We start from the raw sequence: 16,897 nt of genomic DNA on the forward strand, positions 1-16,897 counted from the left end.
AGAAATGAATATGGCAGGAAACAAACAAGGAACCAATGAATCAGAATCAGATAGTGATAATGAAGATAATTGAGGACTTTTTCCTATTTCAACTATAGAACTTTACTCTTCATCTTGTCATACGAAAGTTTGTTTTATTTTTCTGATGATTGTGTTAATTGAATTGTTTGTAAGATAAACTCTTTTTTGGGAAGTGCTCATTTTCCTGATCTCTTGAATCGATACCGATGGATTTGATACAAAACTACAGGTAGCGGTTGAATTCTCTACTCCGTTGCAAATCAAGTCTAATCGTCATGTGGAATCTGGAGAAATACTTCAAGGAATCAAGCGTGAATATCCCTTTGTAGAAATTATATGGTCTTATACATCAAAACAATCAAATCGAATTAAACTTGCTCGCAAGCGTTTTATGTTTTAAAACTTTATATGGCCGATCCTTTTTCAAAAGATAAACACTTGCAGGACACCATTAGATATTGATCTTGATGTGAGGATAGCTATGATGGAGGCTATGTAGGAGGTTAAAGGCTTTTGTGTGGTTGTCTGACTCTTGCTATCACTTGGTAATATCCACACCCCTTGTTGAAATCTAAATATGAGTTTTACTTCAAGAAAGTTTGCCACATATGTACATCAGGCCAAATCATTAATACATCAGTGAGTTTAGAAAACAAGAAATGTAGAAAACTCCCAGTGGTACATCAGGGGTCAGAGAAATTTGAAAAAATAAATAGACTCTGCGTGTGCACTCTGATCATCTTGCATATTTTTGCATATTTTTACCTTGTTTTTGAAGATGGCCTGAAGAAAAATGATCACAGGGAATATCATGTCAGGAACTCCACTTATGTCTAAAACTAGCAAGATTTGGGGGAAAAACATCAGATACCCACAGGTATGAGAATTTTTGTTCAATTGATCCAATACCTGCAATTCATGAAAGCCAAAAACTGTGTCTATAATGCTTATCAAGGCTCTAAAGGCAAGTAATGAGGTCTAAGCTATTCTATGTTTCCTGCTGTGTACAGCTATTGTTGTAACTTGTCCATTCTTAAAGACACACAACTGATTCTTGTATGCGGATTATAGAGCCAAAACAAGGCTTTCATCTTGGCAAAGCATCAAGTGCACTGGAGAAAAGTTGACAATATTATTAGTTTTGCTCAAGGTCACTGTTTCAATACTATTACCTGCCAGTTTTAGACCAAAATTGGGGTCAATATATGCACTGTGGTTGCAAAAATATGGAAAGTTCTGCAAGATAATTGGAATGCACTGTAGTATGCAACCATCATTTTTCCATTCTTCTTTTTTAACATTCTCTGCAATTCATATCATCCTATTTTAATCTGTATCAAGAAACCAAAATGAAGAATCATGCAAATAAAAATTCCCAAACTAAACAATCATGAAATACATTTTATTGACAATACCTAATCACATAATGAAATGCAAAAGTATAAAAAATAAATACAAGATCTGATTAAAATCATGAGATGAAATGACAAAAGAAATTTAAAACATGAAGAATTTACAAAGTTTTAAATTTTGATCATCTCAGACTCATCAAAATTCAAACTCTGAATCCCAAAGGAACCTTAAGAAACCATTAGTCCGAAATGAATCTTTTCACTCCTCCACACATCCTGCTTCTAAGTACCTCCTGCTTTCTTAGCCTTCAAAGCCGCCATCTTAGCCCTTCTCTCTTCTCTCATCTTAGCCATCTGTGCAGCTTTATCATCCTTTGAACTGACCACTTTTGAACCCATACTCGATCCTTTTCCAACCGGAGAAGTCATAGATTCATCATCAAAATTATCCCATTGATTTTCAATTGATTTGGTATTGGTTGGTTCTGATTCTTCTACTTCGACTCCCCATGAATCTTCAAGTTCTTGATCTGCTTCAAGTGCTGCAACCAGAGAAGCAGCATTACTCAATTTAACTCCATTCCCAGGTTTCGTAAGTCTCAACTTTTCTTTAGTCCCCGTATTATTTTTAGAAGTCTTGGTCGTCAATTTTGAAGTCTTCGAAATCGTCGATGGTAGTGGTACAAAACTTGGATCGTGAGTTGGTGGACCCGTTTCAAATGTAGACCAATCATCTACATCAGCTTCAACATCCATCAAATCTCCATCACCCCATGTTGCATTTGTTTTAGTCTCATTACCCAATGTATTTGTACTAGAACCTAAACTAAAAGCTTTAGCCACATTAGAAGATTCAGACCGTAACATTGTCGTCGTAGAAGGATGTAAAGGTTTAGGATTTAAAGTTGAATTATTCCCACTAGCTTGAAGTCCATTTTGTGATAAACTAAGACTCTCTAATGATACTCCTCCTTTATCTATAATCGATGTTGACATTTCAGTCGAAGTTAATTTTTTACTAACTGAACTAAACGCCCATCCTGCTAATGCACCTGCAGCACCTGCAGCACTCATTGCCAAACCTGGTTGAGAAGCCGTAGCAGAACTAATACTCGGGAAGTTGGAATCACCATTTGATGGACTTGTTACCACTGTATCCGGCTATCAATTACCAAAAAGTGATCGAGTCAGTATTTGGGTTCTCAAGACTGAAATGAAATTGATTTTGAAACTTACCATCTCAGCAGCAGCTTTTCTAACCCGTTCAACAAACATATCTAAAGCCTTAAAAGCTTGATCTCGAACCGATTTTTCTCTATCCAACAAACAAATTCCCATTCCAGGTATAACTTTTCCAGCTAAATCTTCATTTTCATAATACTCAACTGTTGCCATTAAAGCCATCAAACCTGCAATTCTAGCGGGTGTAAATGGATCTCTTAAACTACGTGTAAAAGCTGGTATCAAGACTTTTCTACATGTGGTGAGTGATAGTGATTTTGAGAGTCGGCCTAAGAGGATACATGTATTGGTTCGGATACCTGCTTCTACATCTACTTGAGTTTTGGCTAGATGTCGTAGTAAGTCGTTATTCAAGATTCGTTCAGATAACTGAATTCCAAACGTAAAACAATTTTTGAAAGATGAGCAAAAGGTAAGGACATATACGACCATATAAAGGGACATGGAATAGTAATCAAGTCATACATTCTTTAGACAAAGATTACCAAGATAGATCGTACCTTTGGAGCCAATACTAACATACTCTTCACAGTAGCTTCTCTTATCAAAGGTACAGTATCAGCGAAACCTGTAAGTAAATTTGGCCAAATTTTATCTACTACTACTGATCTATCTAATTTTTCAACATATTGCGGCAATAATTCAAGCAATGATAATCGAATGGCTCTATCTGGACTAGCGAAAAGTTTAATCAATGGTTGAAGTAAAATAGAAGAAAATTCGGCCTGATTAAGTGATGAAGAAATCGAAATTGCCAATGGTAAGAGTGTTGGTCCATCTGTATGAATCATAGTACCGAGTCAGTATATATGCATTTCGCAGGCCATATCAGGATTGGCATCTGAAAAGAACTGAAGACATACCAGCACTATGATCAAAAGATTGTAAAAGTGAAGGAAGAACCCTAAACTTGAGAAATTCAGGTGGTAAAGAATCCGCCGAATCTTTAATTGATCTCATCAAACTAGATCTTTCACCTTGACTTGCCAATGAAAATCCTTCTAATCCTTCACAAACTTTAATCAAACGATTTTCTCGGAAAAAACCACCTGCTCCTCCTCCTCCACTTTCTCCCGATCCAAATCCAATTTCCCAAAAGGCTTCTGATTTAAGACGAGAAGAAGGATTTGCAGAAGCTAATCTTCTAGCAACTGCAAAGAGTGCTGGAGGGATTGATCCTCGTTGTTGGGATGGACCTTCGGAAGTTGGAATGACATCATTGAAGAGAGTTTGCATTAATAGATATAATTGGTAGGAGTCTAGGCAAGCAGGGTCTAAGCTACAGCGGAATTGATTGGGCGTGACGAATGATTGTGAGCTATCGTCCTGATCATGAAGCTAAAAGTACAGTGAAATAAAAGCATACTCTTTCAAAACATCGTATCCTGACTTTTGTGTCTCTGGGCTTGCATATCGTGAAGAATCAGGAAGCAAACCACCGAGTGACTGGATTATAAGAGATAAAAACATTGACGTTAGTAAAGCACCATTGAAGGGTCAGATTTAAAGGAAATGATGAGAGAATATTTACATAAAGCATAGGTTGAGGATCCTTTGGACTACTCAAAACTTCAAAACCTGATAATTTCCATTCACCAGATTGAGTAACAAAGATTGAAGAAGGTCTTAAATTTCCATGTGTAGAACTACCTGGACCGTTAATAAATTTCAAAGCAGACTTCAAACAAAATATATTCAATCAATCTTTCATATCAAAATCAAAAACTTTGTATAATTCCTGGAGAAATTTCAAAAACTTACCACAATTCTACTTAATCCCCAAATCTTCCATTCTACATCTGAAGCATTAGATTTCTTTACGATTCCATTATTGATATCTAATCTAGCAGAAAGTGAAGTGGATTTTTCAGTAATAATATAAACAGCCGTTGGAGTTTCAGTTCCATCTAAAAATTTCAAAATATCAGGATGTCTTAAGGTCTTCAGTTTCTTCAATGCGTTCTTTGCAAAACCAAGTATCACTTTTTTATCTTTTGAACTAATAAATGAATTTGAAGGTTGATTTGTATCGTAAATAAAAATTGAAACATTGCTATTATCATCCCGTTTGATTCCATCGTATAAAGTCCAAATTGAATGATTATCGTATGAAGGATCTTTGTTTCCTAATCCATATGCTGGTAAGTTGGGTAATCCACCACCTTTTGATATCAAAGAACTTGCAGCACCACCGAGAGCTGATAACCAGGACATGATGATTGAGAGGTTGAGGTTGATGACCGATCGAAAGTGGAATTGTCAATTGAATTGGTAAACAAGGTTCACTGACACTCACAGATTCACACAGAAACAACATCAATATCACTGTCACTGTCACATGCGCTACAGATGTCTTTCACACGTAAAGTATCTCTTTATCGAAGTTCATATGGCAGAGCATATCTCTATACTCAGTGGGTCAATCGTCTGTCACACTAATCCAAAGTATCACAGATTATTTCTGCAACTCCAAGCCATTCGAAAAAAAGTTCCAACAGCATGCTGGACCGCAATACCCTTACCAATATTTCTCACATTCTATCTGAACAAGATGTTCTCTATAAACCGATTCGATCCAGATTCAAATAAAACAAATCAAACAACAGATACATCAGCGCAAGATCCTTTAGCAAGACTCAATGCAAGATTGAAAGCTAAAACTCAAACTAAATCAGAATCAAATGAAAAATCAATCGAAGCTCAAATTCATCAAACCGCACCACGACCAAGCTATCAGCTGGAAAACAATGACAATCCTCAAGACTCGAAGGTGACCTCAATACCTACTCAAGTGATTAAACCTGGTCTTAGTACAACTTATCCAACAGAAGAAGCAGAAGCAGAAGCAGAAGATATCATAGAGGAAGAAGATCCAAAAAAACCATTAACTCGTAAACATAAAGCAAGAATCGAACTTGGATTGACGGGAGCAAATGCAATTCCATTAGCAACAGCAGAAAAGCCAAAAGAAAAAACCAAAAGTAAAAAGAAGTATTTGAAAAGAAAAAAATTAAGATTACAAGCCAGAAAAAAATTAGATAAGTCTAAAAATAAAAAAGATCAAAGCGAATCTGTTGTTGATACACAGGAAGGAGTTTCGAATCAGGATGGAAAAGTTTCGGATTGTGATGAAGATGATGATAATGATAATGATAATGAATCAGAAAGTGATACGAAATCAGAGGTTCCAATTCCAAAGAAAGATGAGTCATCCAAGACCGATCTTACCCACCAAGAACGTAAAGAAACATCTAAACAACCATCACCAGAGCCGACTTCGAAATCCCTAAAACGACCAAAAAACTTGGACAAGACGCTCGAAACAATAGCCACAAAGAAAAGAAAACTAGAAACCTCAACCATTCCAACCGAGAATCCGATCGCAGAAATAATTGAAGATCTACCAACCCAACCTGGAGTTTTACCTAGATTTCCAGCACCTACACGACCTTCTTTACCCGATCCTCAATTATTAGCTAGATTAGCAATGGGTCTTACCAATCTTGCTTCTTCTAATGGAACCAATTCTTTAAATGAAGATCAAAGTCTTTTACTTGTAGATGATGAAACCAAGTTAAATTTGGATCAAATTCAAATTAGAGGAGATCAAAAAGATTGTAAAGATGATCAATTAGCGTTAAGCCAATTCATTATTAATCGTCTTAAAGAGATTGGTATAGAATACTTACTTCCAGGTTCAGTTGATTCCGTACTTTGAATATAACCAACTCAAATTGAACTTTTACTAAAGCTTTTCTTCTGTTTTAGTTCAGATTTCTGTTTTTTCTGCTTTGATTGGTAAGCTTCGAAATAAAAAGATCACACCTTCATCAATCCTTTATCCTATAAACCATCCTCCTTCGGATATTTGTATAAATGCACCTACTGGATCTGGTAAAACCCTAAGTTATATTGTTCCCATCGTCGAAGTAAGTAAAACATACCTCAGAACCCTCATCATCCATTCGATTAGCTTCACAAGACAAAATAATTGTTCATATACTGATTATGATTCTCTTTTTATAGACACTTTCCTCTCGTACTGTAGTCAGACTTAGAGCTTTGATTGTACTTCCTACACGTGATTTAGTTTTACAAGTCAAACAAACCTTTGAATCAATTTCAAAAGGCACTGGATTAAAGGTTTGTCAGTGAAAACTCCTTTGAGATGTTATCATTCGAGACCTTTCTGAAACTCTCTTTGTGTGGCTGTTTTTCTTGGAATTTGTCTAGCTGGCTATTGTTACTGGTCAACATTCCTTTTCTCAAGAACAAGCTCTTTTATCTGGAAATGCACCATTTAATACATCGTAAGTGATGATTTTCTCTGGTAGATGACCTGAGAAACTATTGGGCGGATTCCGAACTTATATCCTTTTTTTGCCTTTCTTAATAGATCGGAATGTAAAGTTGATGTAGTAATTGCTACACCTGGTAGATTAATTGATCATTTAAATCAAACACCTGGATTTTCTTTATCTCACTTATGTTTCTTGGTTCGTGAAAATCTCGTTTACTTATCGCCCAAAAAAATCAAAGATCACTGAAATTGAGAAAAACATTTTAGATTTTAGATGAAGCTGATCAACTTTTAAGTAAAGATCAATCTTGGCTTTATCAAATCTTGAAATATGAATTAAAAAAACTTTCAAAAACCCATTCTAATTCTAAACAAATCATTAATTATGATGACGAGGATTCTGAAATGATGATTCAACAAGAAGAACTAAATAGTGCTAGGAATGAACCACTTCCATTATTGAAAAAATTTATGGATTCGGTCGAATGCAATGAAATTTCTTCTGATTGGAGACCATTACTTAAACTAGAAGATCCATGTAAAACTCGCCCCGTTAGTCATTTTTTCAGTACTCGTTTTTATAACTTGTTTTGATTGATTGATTGATGTTTGTTTTATTTTATTTTATTTTTCGGTGAGCTTTTTATCAGTTTCGTATCTTATTATTTTCTGCTACGTTGAAACGTGATCCAACTAAATTGACCCATTTAGGACTACGTAATCCGTTGTTTATCAAAGTTCAAAATCCATCTGTTGAAGTAATCGATAATTTTAGTGGATATAGTTTACCACCTAACTTACAGGTTTGCTCTTTCTTCTCCTGTTTCGAAAAGTTTATGGCGCAGATCATCCATACTAATTTTTTTCGTTCGATAGCAACATTTGATTGTGACTACTCCTCAACTTAAACCTTTAACTTTATTTCATTTAATCAAAGTTAGAGAAGTCAAAAATGCGCTGATTTTTTGTAAATCAGTTGAAGGTGCAACTCGATTGGTTAATCTATATCAATTAATGAGAAAAGGTTGGATGGAAAAATCGACAACCGAAGCAAATGAGAATGAGATAAAGGATGGTGAGAATTCGAATGTGTTGGGCACTGCTGCTTTATTCTCAAGTGATTTGAAACCTATTGATAGGAAAAGAATCTTGAATGAATTTCAAAATGGATCTATAAACTTGTAAGTCTTTGTTTTCAATCCCAAGTTCCGTACGACCAAAAACAAAAAAAATACAATAAAAAATGACTTTACCCAAACTTAAACTAACAATCTCATTTTTTCTTCGAAACTTTAGACTAGTTTGTTCAGATGTAATAGCAAGAGGATTAGATTTGCCAACAATAGAAAACGTGATAAATTATGATACACCAGTGAATATTAAGAAATATATTCATAGGATTGGACGTACAGCAAGAGCAGGTAAATTTGGTCAAGCTTGGTCTTTAGTTGAATTTCAAGAAGCAAGATATTTAAAAGAATCTATTAAGGATTCACTTGGAATGGAATGTTTGGAAAAGATGAAAAAGATTAGGTTTAAGAGACCTGAAATGGAATATTTAATACCTGTTTATGAAGTAAGTGATGATACATATTTTCTTTTTGTTTGTTTTTTGGTTGGAAATTTGGAGATTTTGATCTGATTTTTTGGCTGGGTTTTCTTATAGACTGCTCTTTCGGAACTTGGGAAGATGTTTGGTGGAACAAGTGCGGTTGTTGATTAAAGTTTATATTTGACAATTTGATTGATTTTTGATATATGTAATGACAATGATAATTCTTTTGGTATGATAGACTGATATCAACCGTCATACCAGGTTCACAATCTTAACATATAAAAATTTTATGACGTTTTTCTATTTATTTTACTTTTTGTGTCATAGAAGGTGAGGGTAACCTGGTCTCTGAGAGGAGTCTCATCATCATGTCATGGAGGGGTAAATTGCATACCTTTAGAGACAATGACAGAAAATAGAGAAATGCAAATGATGAATTTAATGAATCAATAGTTGTAGAGCCGACGTCTTGGATAGGAGCTGATACTGCCTTTCACCATATCTACTCTACCTATCGGCTCACATCTCCCTTTGAGTGAATTTGGAAGATTTGTAATTTGAAGAAAAGAAAAAAAATCTTCACATTCCATCCTTTGCTTCTTCCCCGCCGCATCCTAGGATTCCTCCCTACAAGCTGCATTTTTTCTGCCTTTCCCTTTCTAAAAAAATTTAAATAACTCAACTACCTCCCGCGTTGAGGGGTATTCAGGTCTCTGGAGGACTTGGGTGCTTGAAGGTGGTAGGCCAAACCTGAGGAGCTGAGACTCCGCCCGGGCCAGACTCAGAGACTTTGACTCTCAGACTACCTTGGAGTGCACCTCGATCCATCTGACTTGCATCATCACTTGAGATAGGATTAACAACTCTTTTCATCAACTATTTGATAAAACTATACCAATTTGTTATGATACTTAACGATTTTACGTAATGTACTACGGATCATCACAAAATCAACCTTTTCCCTCGTTTCCCTCATTTAAAGACAAAAAATAGAACAAAGTATTCATCCCGTGTCAAAGTCAAATGATGTATTTATGGTTGGTTGATAACTTTAACAAAGTCCCACGCTCGCGCATCCTCGACGAGGCGTTGAGCGAGGATGCGCGAGCGTGGGACTTTGTTAAGTTTAGTTGGTTGACTGGTTCAGAGTTCTCTAGTTTCTGTTTTGCGTAAGATTACAAAAGTCATAAGAGCGCCTTCAACATATCCGTCATTCCCTCTCACACCAAAACTTACTAGATTGCCATGCTATTCTTCAAAGTTGTCATTGCTGCTGTTCTAGCTGGTCAGTGAATCCACACTAATCCATGTCTCCCTTCATACTCAATCTTACTCAATCCTCTATTTATTCTTATAGCCACAATCCCCGCCAGCCTTGTTCAAGTTGGCCAACCGTGAGCAAAGCCTTAACATCGTTCTTTGTGTTGCTGCAACTGCTCTCAGAAACTTTACCTAACACCTGACTTGCTTGATCTCAGTGTCACTCGTGACGTCCTACAACGACGATTTGTAGAGTTCACTCCCATCATCGAAAAGCGATTGTAAGTGAACATTTTGAGCATCAACTCTCGTTACTCTACGCTCGTGCATCGACTGATTGATATGATGCCTGTCTACACAAAACCAATCTCACTAACTCAAGCCTCCTAAAAACTTGTGACTCCGATCCTGGACCTCATCCAAATAATCCCCCACCTCATAAGGCCCCATCTGATGAGCCCCCAACCTGCAACCCATGTGAAGGAGGAGGTGGTTGTTGTTGATCCGGCAGATTTCAATGTAATCAACGTATGTTGCAGTTCAGGATGGCTATATGTGGACGTAAACACTTATCATAACATGCAGCATTTTCTTTCCTGCAAAAGAGCCTTCTACGCATTCTCCTGATCAAAGTTGAAGTCAGCTTGTTCTCTGCTTATCATAGCCATTCATTGCACCAGTTTGTTTTTTGTACGCCAGCTGATTTGTAAACCAAGTGATACTGTGACAATAGTTTTCCAACTTTGGTAGTTTCTCTTTAAAAGTTTTGCTACTCGGATTGTTCTCATGAATCAATGGAAATTGTCAATGTGAAATGTATTTGTCTACTCTTCCTATGGGCAATCTTGATTTGATCAAGGTGCCAGTTCACTTACAGTCGATCTGATGAACTTGACTGAGGTCATGCAGGACCCCGGTATGCTCTTATAAGGGGTACAGATCCAAAAATGTGACTTTTGAGCTCGCTCGGAAACTTGTCCCTGGATTTACCCATAGCTTTAAGACAGGTTTAGTCTTTTTAATCAGCTGTATTGGACTTAGCGACTCTGAAATTCAGGCAGAAACCGGTAAAATCCGTGAGAACGCTGTTTAATCCCATATGTCGTATGTCCGCGAGAGCTCAAAAGTCACAATTCTAGATCTGTACCCTTCATAGGAGCATACCGGGGTCCTGGTCATGCCCTCCTGAGAATCCGATATCGATTTGATAGTCTTTTGTAACAGGGTAATATCATGAACCCACATTAAGATTGACTTAACCTTAAGTAATCAAGGTTTAGGGCAAGATGGGAAAAAGGTACGATCCGAAGGATGTCAAAGGTTTCAAGGGAAAGTCTAGGTCGAGGCTATGGTAAGTAGCTGAGACGGACTTGATGCGAAGAAAGGGGAGGTTTGACAAAAGAGGATCAAGACGAAAAAGGTTTGTTCTCGAAGTAAACGGTTTTATTGCTGGTATTTAGCTGATAAAGAGTTTTATAAGAGAAGAGTTTGTAAAGTTGTAAAAGGAGCTTTATAAAGCAATACAAAGGGTTGTATGGGAGTTGGAATAAATGTAAAGGTCTGAGGTTCCTTCACAGTTTGAAGCAACCTTCTCTATTTATACAATTAATAAATCAGGTTTATCGCCTTCTATGGACTGGGCCAGATTAGGGCTATGACCCGGCCCTGGCCCTGCCCGGCCGAGTCTGCCCAAGGGTTTTCTTGATCAAACCGGGGCCACGCCCGGGGCCTGAGCCCTAACCCAGTGATAGAGACAAAAGCCCTGCCACGGGCCGTCTGGGGCTGGGGCCGGGGCCAAATGTTTATGTACGGCAAAGGGTCAAGGGCTTGTTGAGTGACCATCTACCCTTTGCCGTACCCTTGCACCCTGGACTCTGGACCCTGATAGTAGATACCCGATTGGCAATACCCAATCCCCCTTCATAAACCACCTCTCAATGTCTTGTCGAAGTCTTCGCCGCGAGATCACTGACCCCAACAACAACATGTCGACTACCTCCAGCGCTGCGAACTCTATCGCCCCATCCAATTCTGTCTCTGCTGTGGCTAGTGCAGTCGAATCGGAGACTACTGCCACCAACCGAACGTCATGGGTGTGGCAGTACTTTTTGACTGTCACATTCCCCGACGGATCGGTCAGGAACATATGCCGTGCCAACAAAGGCTTTACTGACAACGTCAATCAAGATGGACCTGTGGTAGTGTGTGAAGCAGAGATGGCAGTCGATCCCACTTCCAGCACCAAATCCATGATTCGTCACCTCTCACGTGCTCACCACATCGTAGCTCCGATCGACACAGCTCAACAAACACTTACTTCCTTTCCAGTTACTGGAAAGGCTTCTAACGTAAGTTTTATATCTAATCTTTTTCTTCTGATTATCAATCTGGCTAATTCTTGTTCACTTTTATTTGTCAAGATGGGAAGTCTTAACAGGCGAAATCTCACTGACGCCGTTATACGCCTTATCGTCAACCAAGAACTCCCAGTATCTCTTGCTGATGCCCCAGCCTTCCGTGATCTCTTGGTCTGGATCAATCCTGCAGTCGCTCCTATCCTTTGCAAACAAACCACCATCACCGATAATATCCTTGCTCAATTTTGTCTATCTCGCAATAGTCTCAATTCCCTTTTCTCTAAATTTGCATATATCAGTCTTACGTGTGATGCCTGGACATCACCCAGCAGTGTACCAATGCTTGGAATTACCGCGCACTGGATGACCGAGGAATTCCAAATGCAATCAGTGGTTTTGGCTTTGAAAGAGATTGATGGGGCTCATACCGGTAAAAACATTGCTTCCCTCCTCAAGCACACCCTTGATCAATTCGGAATCACCAACAGACTCTACTGTATCACGGCTGACAATGCCTCAAACAATCTCACCATGGGACGCGAGCTCAAGAACCTCATTCCTCATTTTGATCCTGAGAAGAACCTCCACGGGTGCGTGGCCCACGTCATCAATCTCGTCGCCAAAGCTGGAATATCAATACTCGACAGCAAGAGCCCTCCGGATCCTCTCAGCGCTTTTTTGGATCCTCAGCTACCTCAAGATCAAGAAAATGATGTTCCTGACGGTACCAATTCTTTAATCGAACCTACTCCTCATCTCGAAGTCCACTCCATCTTAACTCGAATCCGCGGCTTCCATAAAAAAGTCCGTTTGAGCACTCAGCTCAAACAGGCTCTGGACCAATGCATTGCCTCTTCCTCACAGCCTCAAAAGGTTGGATTGATCCACGAGGTTTCGACTCGATGGTCTTCAACCTTTTACTCTCTCGAGCGTTTCTTTGCACTCAAGATGGTCCTTCAGTACTATTGCAACATTAACGAATTGTTGGAGCCTTACCTCCTGACCAAAGACGAGTGGATCTTGATCAGCACCTTAGTCAAGTTTCTCCGACCTCTGGCAATCGTGATCAAGGAAATTGAAGGCGATGACTATCCCACCTTCTCACGAGCAATGCCTGACTATCAATGGCTTGTAGAAAAGCTCGAAAAAGTAAGTTTTTCTTTTCTTTTCTTTTCATATTAATTACTTTATATTTATACAATGTCTGACTCATCTTTCTACCAAACATAGGCATGGAGTACTTCTGACTGTACAAACTTGAAGGCAGCAATTATCCCTATGGTCAAGAAACTAGTCCGCTATTCCACCTTAGCTTTGAAAAAACCTGTTTACATATGTTCCCCGATTCTGGACCCTCACCAAAAGCTCACTGCTGTGACTGGTTTTACCATGGAAGAGCTTGGATTCGACAAGGGCCAACTCATTGAATACTTTACCGAGCAAGCTCGCAAATTCAAGAAGCCTCAAGATCCTGATATCAAAGTTGTTGAACCGGACCCTGTGCTCGACAATGATGATGATAGACCACACCACTTTATCAAACGTCACAAATTCATTCAAGTTGAAGACGAAGTAAGGGAGTATCTCCTTGCCCCTCTTGTGGATGAACATACAGATATCTTAGTGTTTTGGAAGACCAATCACACGAACTGGCCAATTTTGGCTCGGATGGCTCGGTTCATGCTTGCCATCCCTGCTTCTGGTGGGCCTTCAGAAAGAATCTTCTCTGCTGGATCAAGAGTGATGTCTGATTATTGATCAAGTATGACCAATCAAAATTTCAAAGCTCAGATTTGTCTCAAGTTGTGGGGGTTTGTTTTGAGCTCGTAGTTTTTTTTCTCGACTCTCCTTCATGATTGTTTTTTATATATTTTCTCTACTCTCCTTATTGGTATTACTTGTTCTTTATTTCTATATGCTCCTTTGTTTGGTCTTTTTTTTTTTTTTTTTTTCCTCTCCTTACATGCGGAATTGAATGAATTGTGCCCTTGAATTAGCTCACAAAAGGCTGGCCCGAGACAGGGCCAGCCCGAGGTTGCCCGGTAGCTATCTCAAACAACTCGTGTCCGAGGTCGGGTCTGCCCCGGACCCGGGGCCGTCCCCGCAGTTGCAGGGCCGGGTCATAGCCCTAGGCCAGATTGCAATAGCCATTCCGTGGCATTTGGTTGTGGCGCAGGATATGGCGGTAATACAAAGTAGGAGTTAAGGGGCTAGTCTAGTTACATATAGTAATCCCAGTTTCGGATACTGTATAATGGGCTTAGGTTAGTCCCTTTTTGGTATGTTTCAATACCCGTAGCAGTAGCCCTGCTACACTTTACAGCCGTTGTGAGAACTAACAGTAACTTTTTTTTATTTTGTGTTGTGTCGAGATTTAATTCAAAACTGCCAAAAACTGGAAAAAACTCCTTTTTGACCATGAGTACCGTGAGATAGAAGCACATTGCAGGAGCCAAAACGAGGTTTAGGCCTGTGAGATTGAAAAAAACTGAGTTTTGGACCAAAGATTAAACTCTAGTTAAAACTAGGTGACACCCATCACCTCAAAACTTACCAATAGTTCTCACAACGGCTGTAACTCCTAAAATGAGAACTTGGGTACATAAACCCAGGCTTAAAGCTTGAATTTGAATTTTGATCAGATTCTTTAACTGATTGATTTCATTTCACAGCATCAGAACAGTTTATCAAACTTTTTCAATTTCCAAGTTTCCTGTTTACCAATCTCAACTTCAAATCCATCAAGCATCAAACCATTACCATCGATTTCAATGAACAACGACCATCATCAAATCAACTTTCCACCATCAACTAATACTCAAACTACCTCATCATCATCAAACTCATCTTTATCATTGAATCCTAATCTGGATCCACCTTGTACAGATGAAAACATGTTAGTATCATTAATCTCTGAAAAAAGCCATTCTGATTCACAACTAATTTGTTCATAAACTGTTTCATTAAATCGAATGAATCATTCAATTTGATCAACAAACATTTCAATCATCATATCAAAAGAGCCGAGAGTGTTTAGGCAATACCCAGGCAAGCTTTTGCCAGAAGAGAAGGGTTAGTGGATATGTGAAAGGTGCAAAAGGGGTGTTTGCATGGCTTGTACTACAAGCCCAGCGGCGCAAATTGCTTTTCCATGTAAGCCTTTTGAATGGGTGAAGATTTGGATTTCTCAAGAAACACTTTGTACTGGTCTGTGTTTTTGCAAAGCAAAAAGATCAATAAAAGCTTTGGTCGGTTAAGAGTGGCTTTGAAATTGCTTTCTAGTCATCTCAAAAGGATTCTTAAATCATTGAACTACGATTGAATCAGAACATGGTCACGCTTGAGCATAAATGGGAACATTCCCTAGATATCTAAGGCACATAGTTGTCAGGGTGGCTACTGATAACACGTACGTGATGGTCTAGTCAATCAACTCGTACGTAGGTTCTGACTTATTATTCCGCTGGGACGGGGAATAGATAGATTGTTTCTACTGGTATGTGCAAGAAACAATAATATAAGTAACTGATGATACTGATAGCTCCCTTTAGGGATGGTACTAATATACTACAGGCCCACTGTAGGTTTACAGGTGGTGACCGGTCTTGTCTGAGCCTTAGGCCGCGTTCACTTAAGCGCATTTTTGCGGAAATTCACATTCTTGAATGTCAAGAATTCGCATTCTGCGAAATGCGTTTGATATGTTATTTACAAGCATTCTGTAATGCGCAGAATGCTTGTAAAATGCGACTTTTCAGTCGATTTCACAGAATTCACTTTTATCAAATTTTTCTTTCGATAAATCGCATTTCGACTTCTTTGTAAACTTTTGTTGAAATCTACAAGTCCCCTTTCAACGTACAGAACCTCTCAAAATCCATCAATCAGCACCTTCATCAAAAACCATCACTGTTCTTGCTTCAAAACCAACGTCTTCTAGCAACGTTCTCAACTCAACTCATCCCACTCTTGATCCAACATGCTTAACTCCGATTCCAATTCCGAAGAAATTCAAATTGAAAAAGTTAATAACCCAAAACCGAAATCAAAACCAAAACCAAAATCAAACCTGAAATCAAACCCGAAATCAAAATAAAACAAGTCAACTAACGCTAAATCAAAATCAAACAAGTCAACTAACGCTAAAGATAAGAAAGAAGATGAAGCCGAAGATGAAGCTGAAGACAAAGGCGCATCTGGTGAATCATGGACTCACAAGGATACGCTTTATCTCATTGACAAAATCAAACATCAAATGGATCTCGGCCGAGGTAATGACGGCGGCCTCAAGACTGAAGCATGGAAAGTAGTGTTAGAAAACTACAACGCCAAATTCAAAGTCGATGCATCTTTGAGAAGATTAAAGAATCATTTTCAAAAGGTTAGATGATTTAAATTCTTTAATTTTAACTCTATTGACTATCTTAACGCTTCATTCATTTTGTAGTTAAAGAAGACAGTAAAGGCTTTCGAAAAGATTATGGATTCTTCTGGCGCTCCTGGAACCAATGAAGTAACTGGCGAGGTAAATGCTGATAAGGAATGGTGGAAGAGTTGGATCGAAAAGGTAAGCATTATCACTTTCAATTAACCTTCACATATATAAGTTGATTGAAAGTGATGGAATTCAATTTTACATACTAGGATGGAAACGTTGATGCCAAACCAATTCGACACAGCGGTTTTCCCGCCTATCAAGCTGTACTAACGGTCATGCCTGAAAAGAAACTCAGAGCCAACGGTAACGATGGGTATGGAACTCAAAGTAAAAAGAAAGTTATTGCCTTACCTGAAGATTCAGATGAGAACA

The 16,897-nt window shown here is 38.5% G+C and overlaps 3 protein-coding genes across 3 annotated transcripts; 2 read left to right on the plus strand and 1 right to left on the minus strand.

Annotated features, from left to right (window-relative positions):
* Nucleotides 1-1,317: 1,317 nt before the first annotated feature.
* On the minus strand, nucleotides 1,318-4,863 carry MELLADRAFT_114882 (uncharacterized protein; the record flags this gene model as incomplete). The annotated part of the gene is made up of 7 exons (XM_007403957.1): nucleotides 1,318-2,534; nucleotides 2,610-2,984; nucleotides 3,116-3,393; nucleotides 3,479-3,894; nucleotides 3,982-4,061; nucleotides 4,147-4,293; nucleotides 4,377-4,863. 7 exons carry the CDS (start codon nucleotides 4,827-4,829, stop codon nucleotides 1,656-1,658), a joined length of 2,628 nt encoding a protein of 875 aa, XP_007404019.1.
* Nucleotides 4,864-5,166: 303 nt separating this feature from the next.
* MELLADRAFT_101203 (uncharacterized protein) lies at nucleotides 5,167-8,638 on the plus strand (the record flags this gene model as incomplete). Its single annotated transcript, XM_007403579.1, has 10 exons — nucleotides 5,167-6,310; nucleotides 6,384-6,544; nucleotides 6,642-6,758; nucleotides 6,849-6,925; nucleotides 7,012-7,111; nucleotides 7,183-7,467; nucleotides 7,566-7,718; nucleotides 7,792-8,096; nucleotides 8,212-8,491; nucleotides 8,582-8,638. The coding sequence occupies 10 exons, from the start codon at nucleotides 5,167-5,169 to the stop codon at nucleotides 8,636-8,638; spliced, it is 2,679 nt and encodes an 892-aa protein (XP_007403641.1).
* Nucleotides 8,639-9,715: 1,077 nt separating this feature from the next.
* MELLADRAFT_86947 (uncharacterized protein) lies at nucleotides 9,716-10,233 on the plus strand (the record flags this gene model as incomplete). The annotated part of the gene is made up of 4 exons (XM_007403580.1): nucleotides 9,716-9,755; nucleotides 9,828-9,864; nucleotides 9,949-10,011; nucleotides 10,113-10,233. 4 exons carry the CDS (start codon nucleotides 9,716-9,718, stop codon nucleotides 10,231-10,233), a joined length of 261 nt encoding a protein of 86 aa, XP_007403642.1.
* Nucleotides 10,234-16,897: the final 6,664 nt, after the last annotated feature.

The sequence above is a fragment of the Melampsora larici-populina genome, assembly GCF_000204055.1.
Source record: "Melampsora larici-populina 98AG31 unplaced genomic scaffold MELLAscaffold_1, whole genome shotgun sequence".
Taxonomy (NCBI): Eukaryota; Fungi; Basidiomycota; class Pucciniomycetes; order Pucciniales; family Melampsoraceae; genus Melampsora; species Melampsora laricis-populina.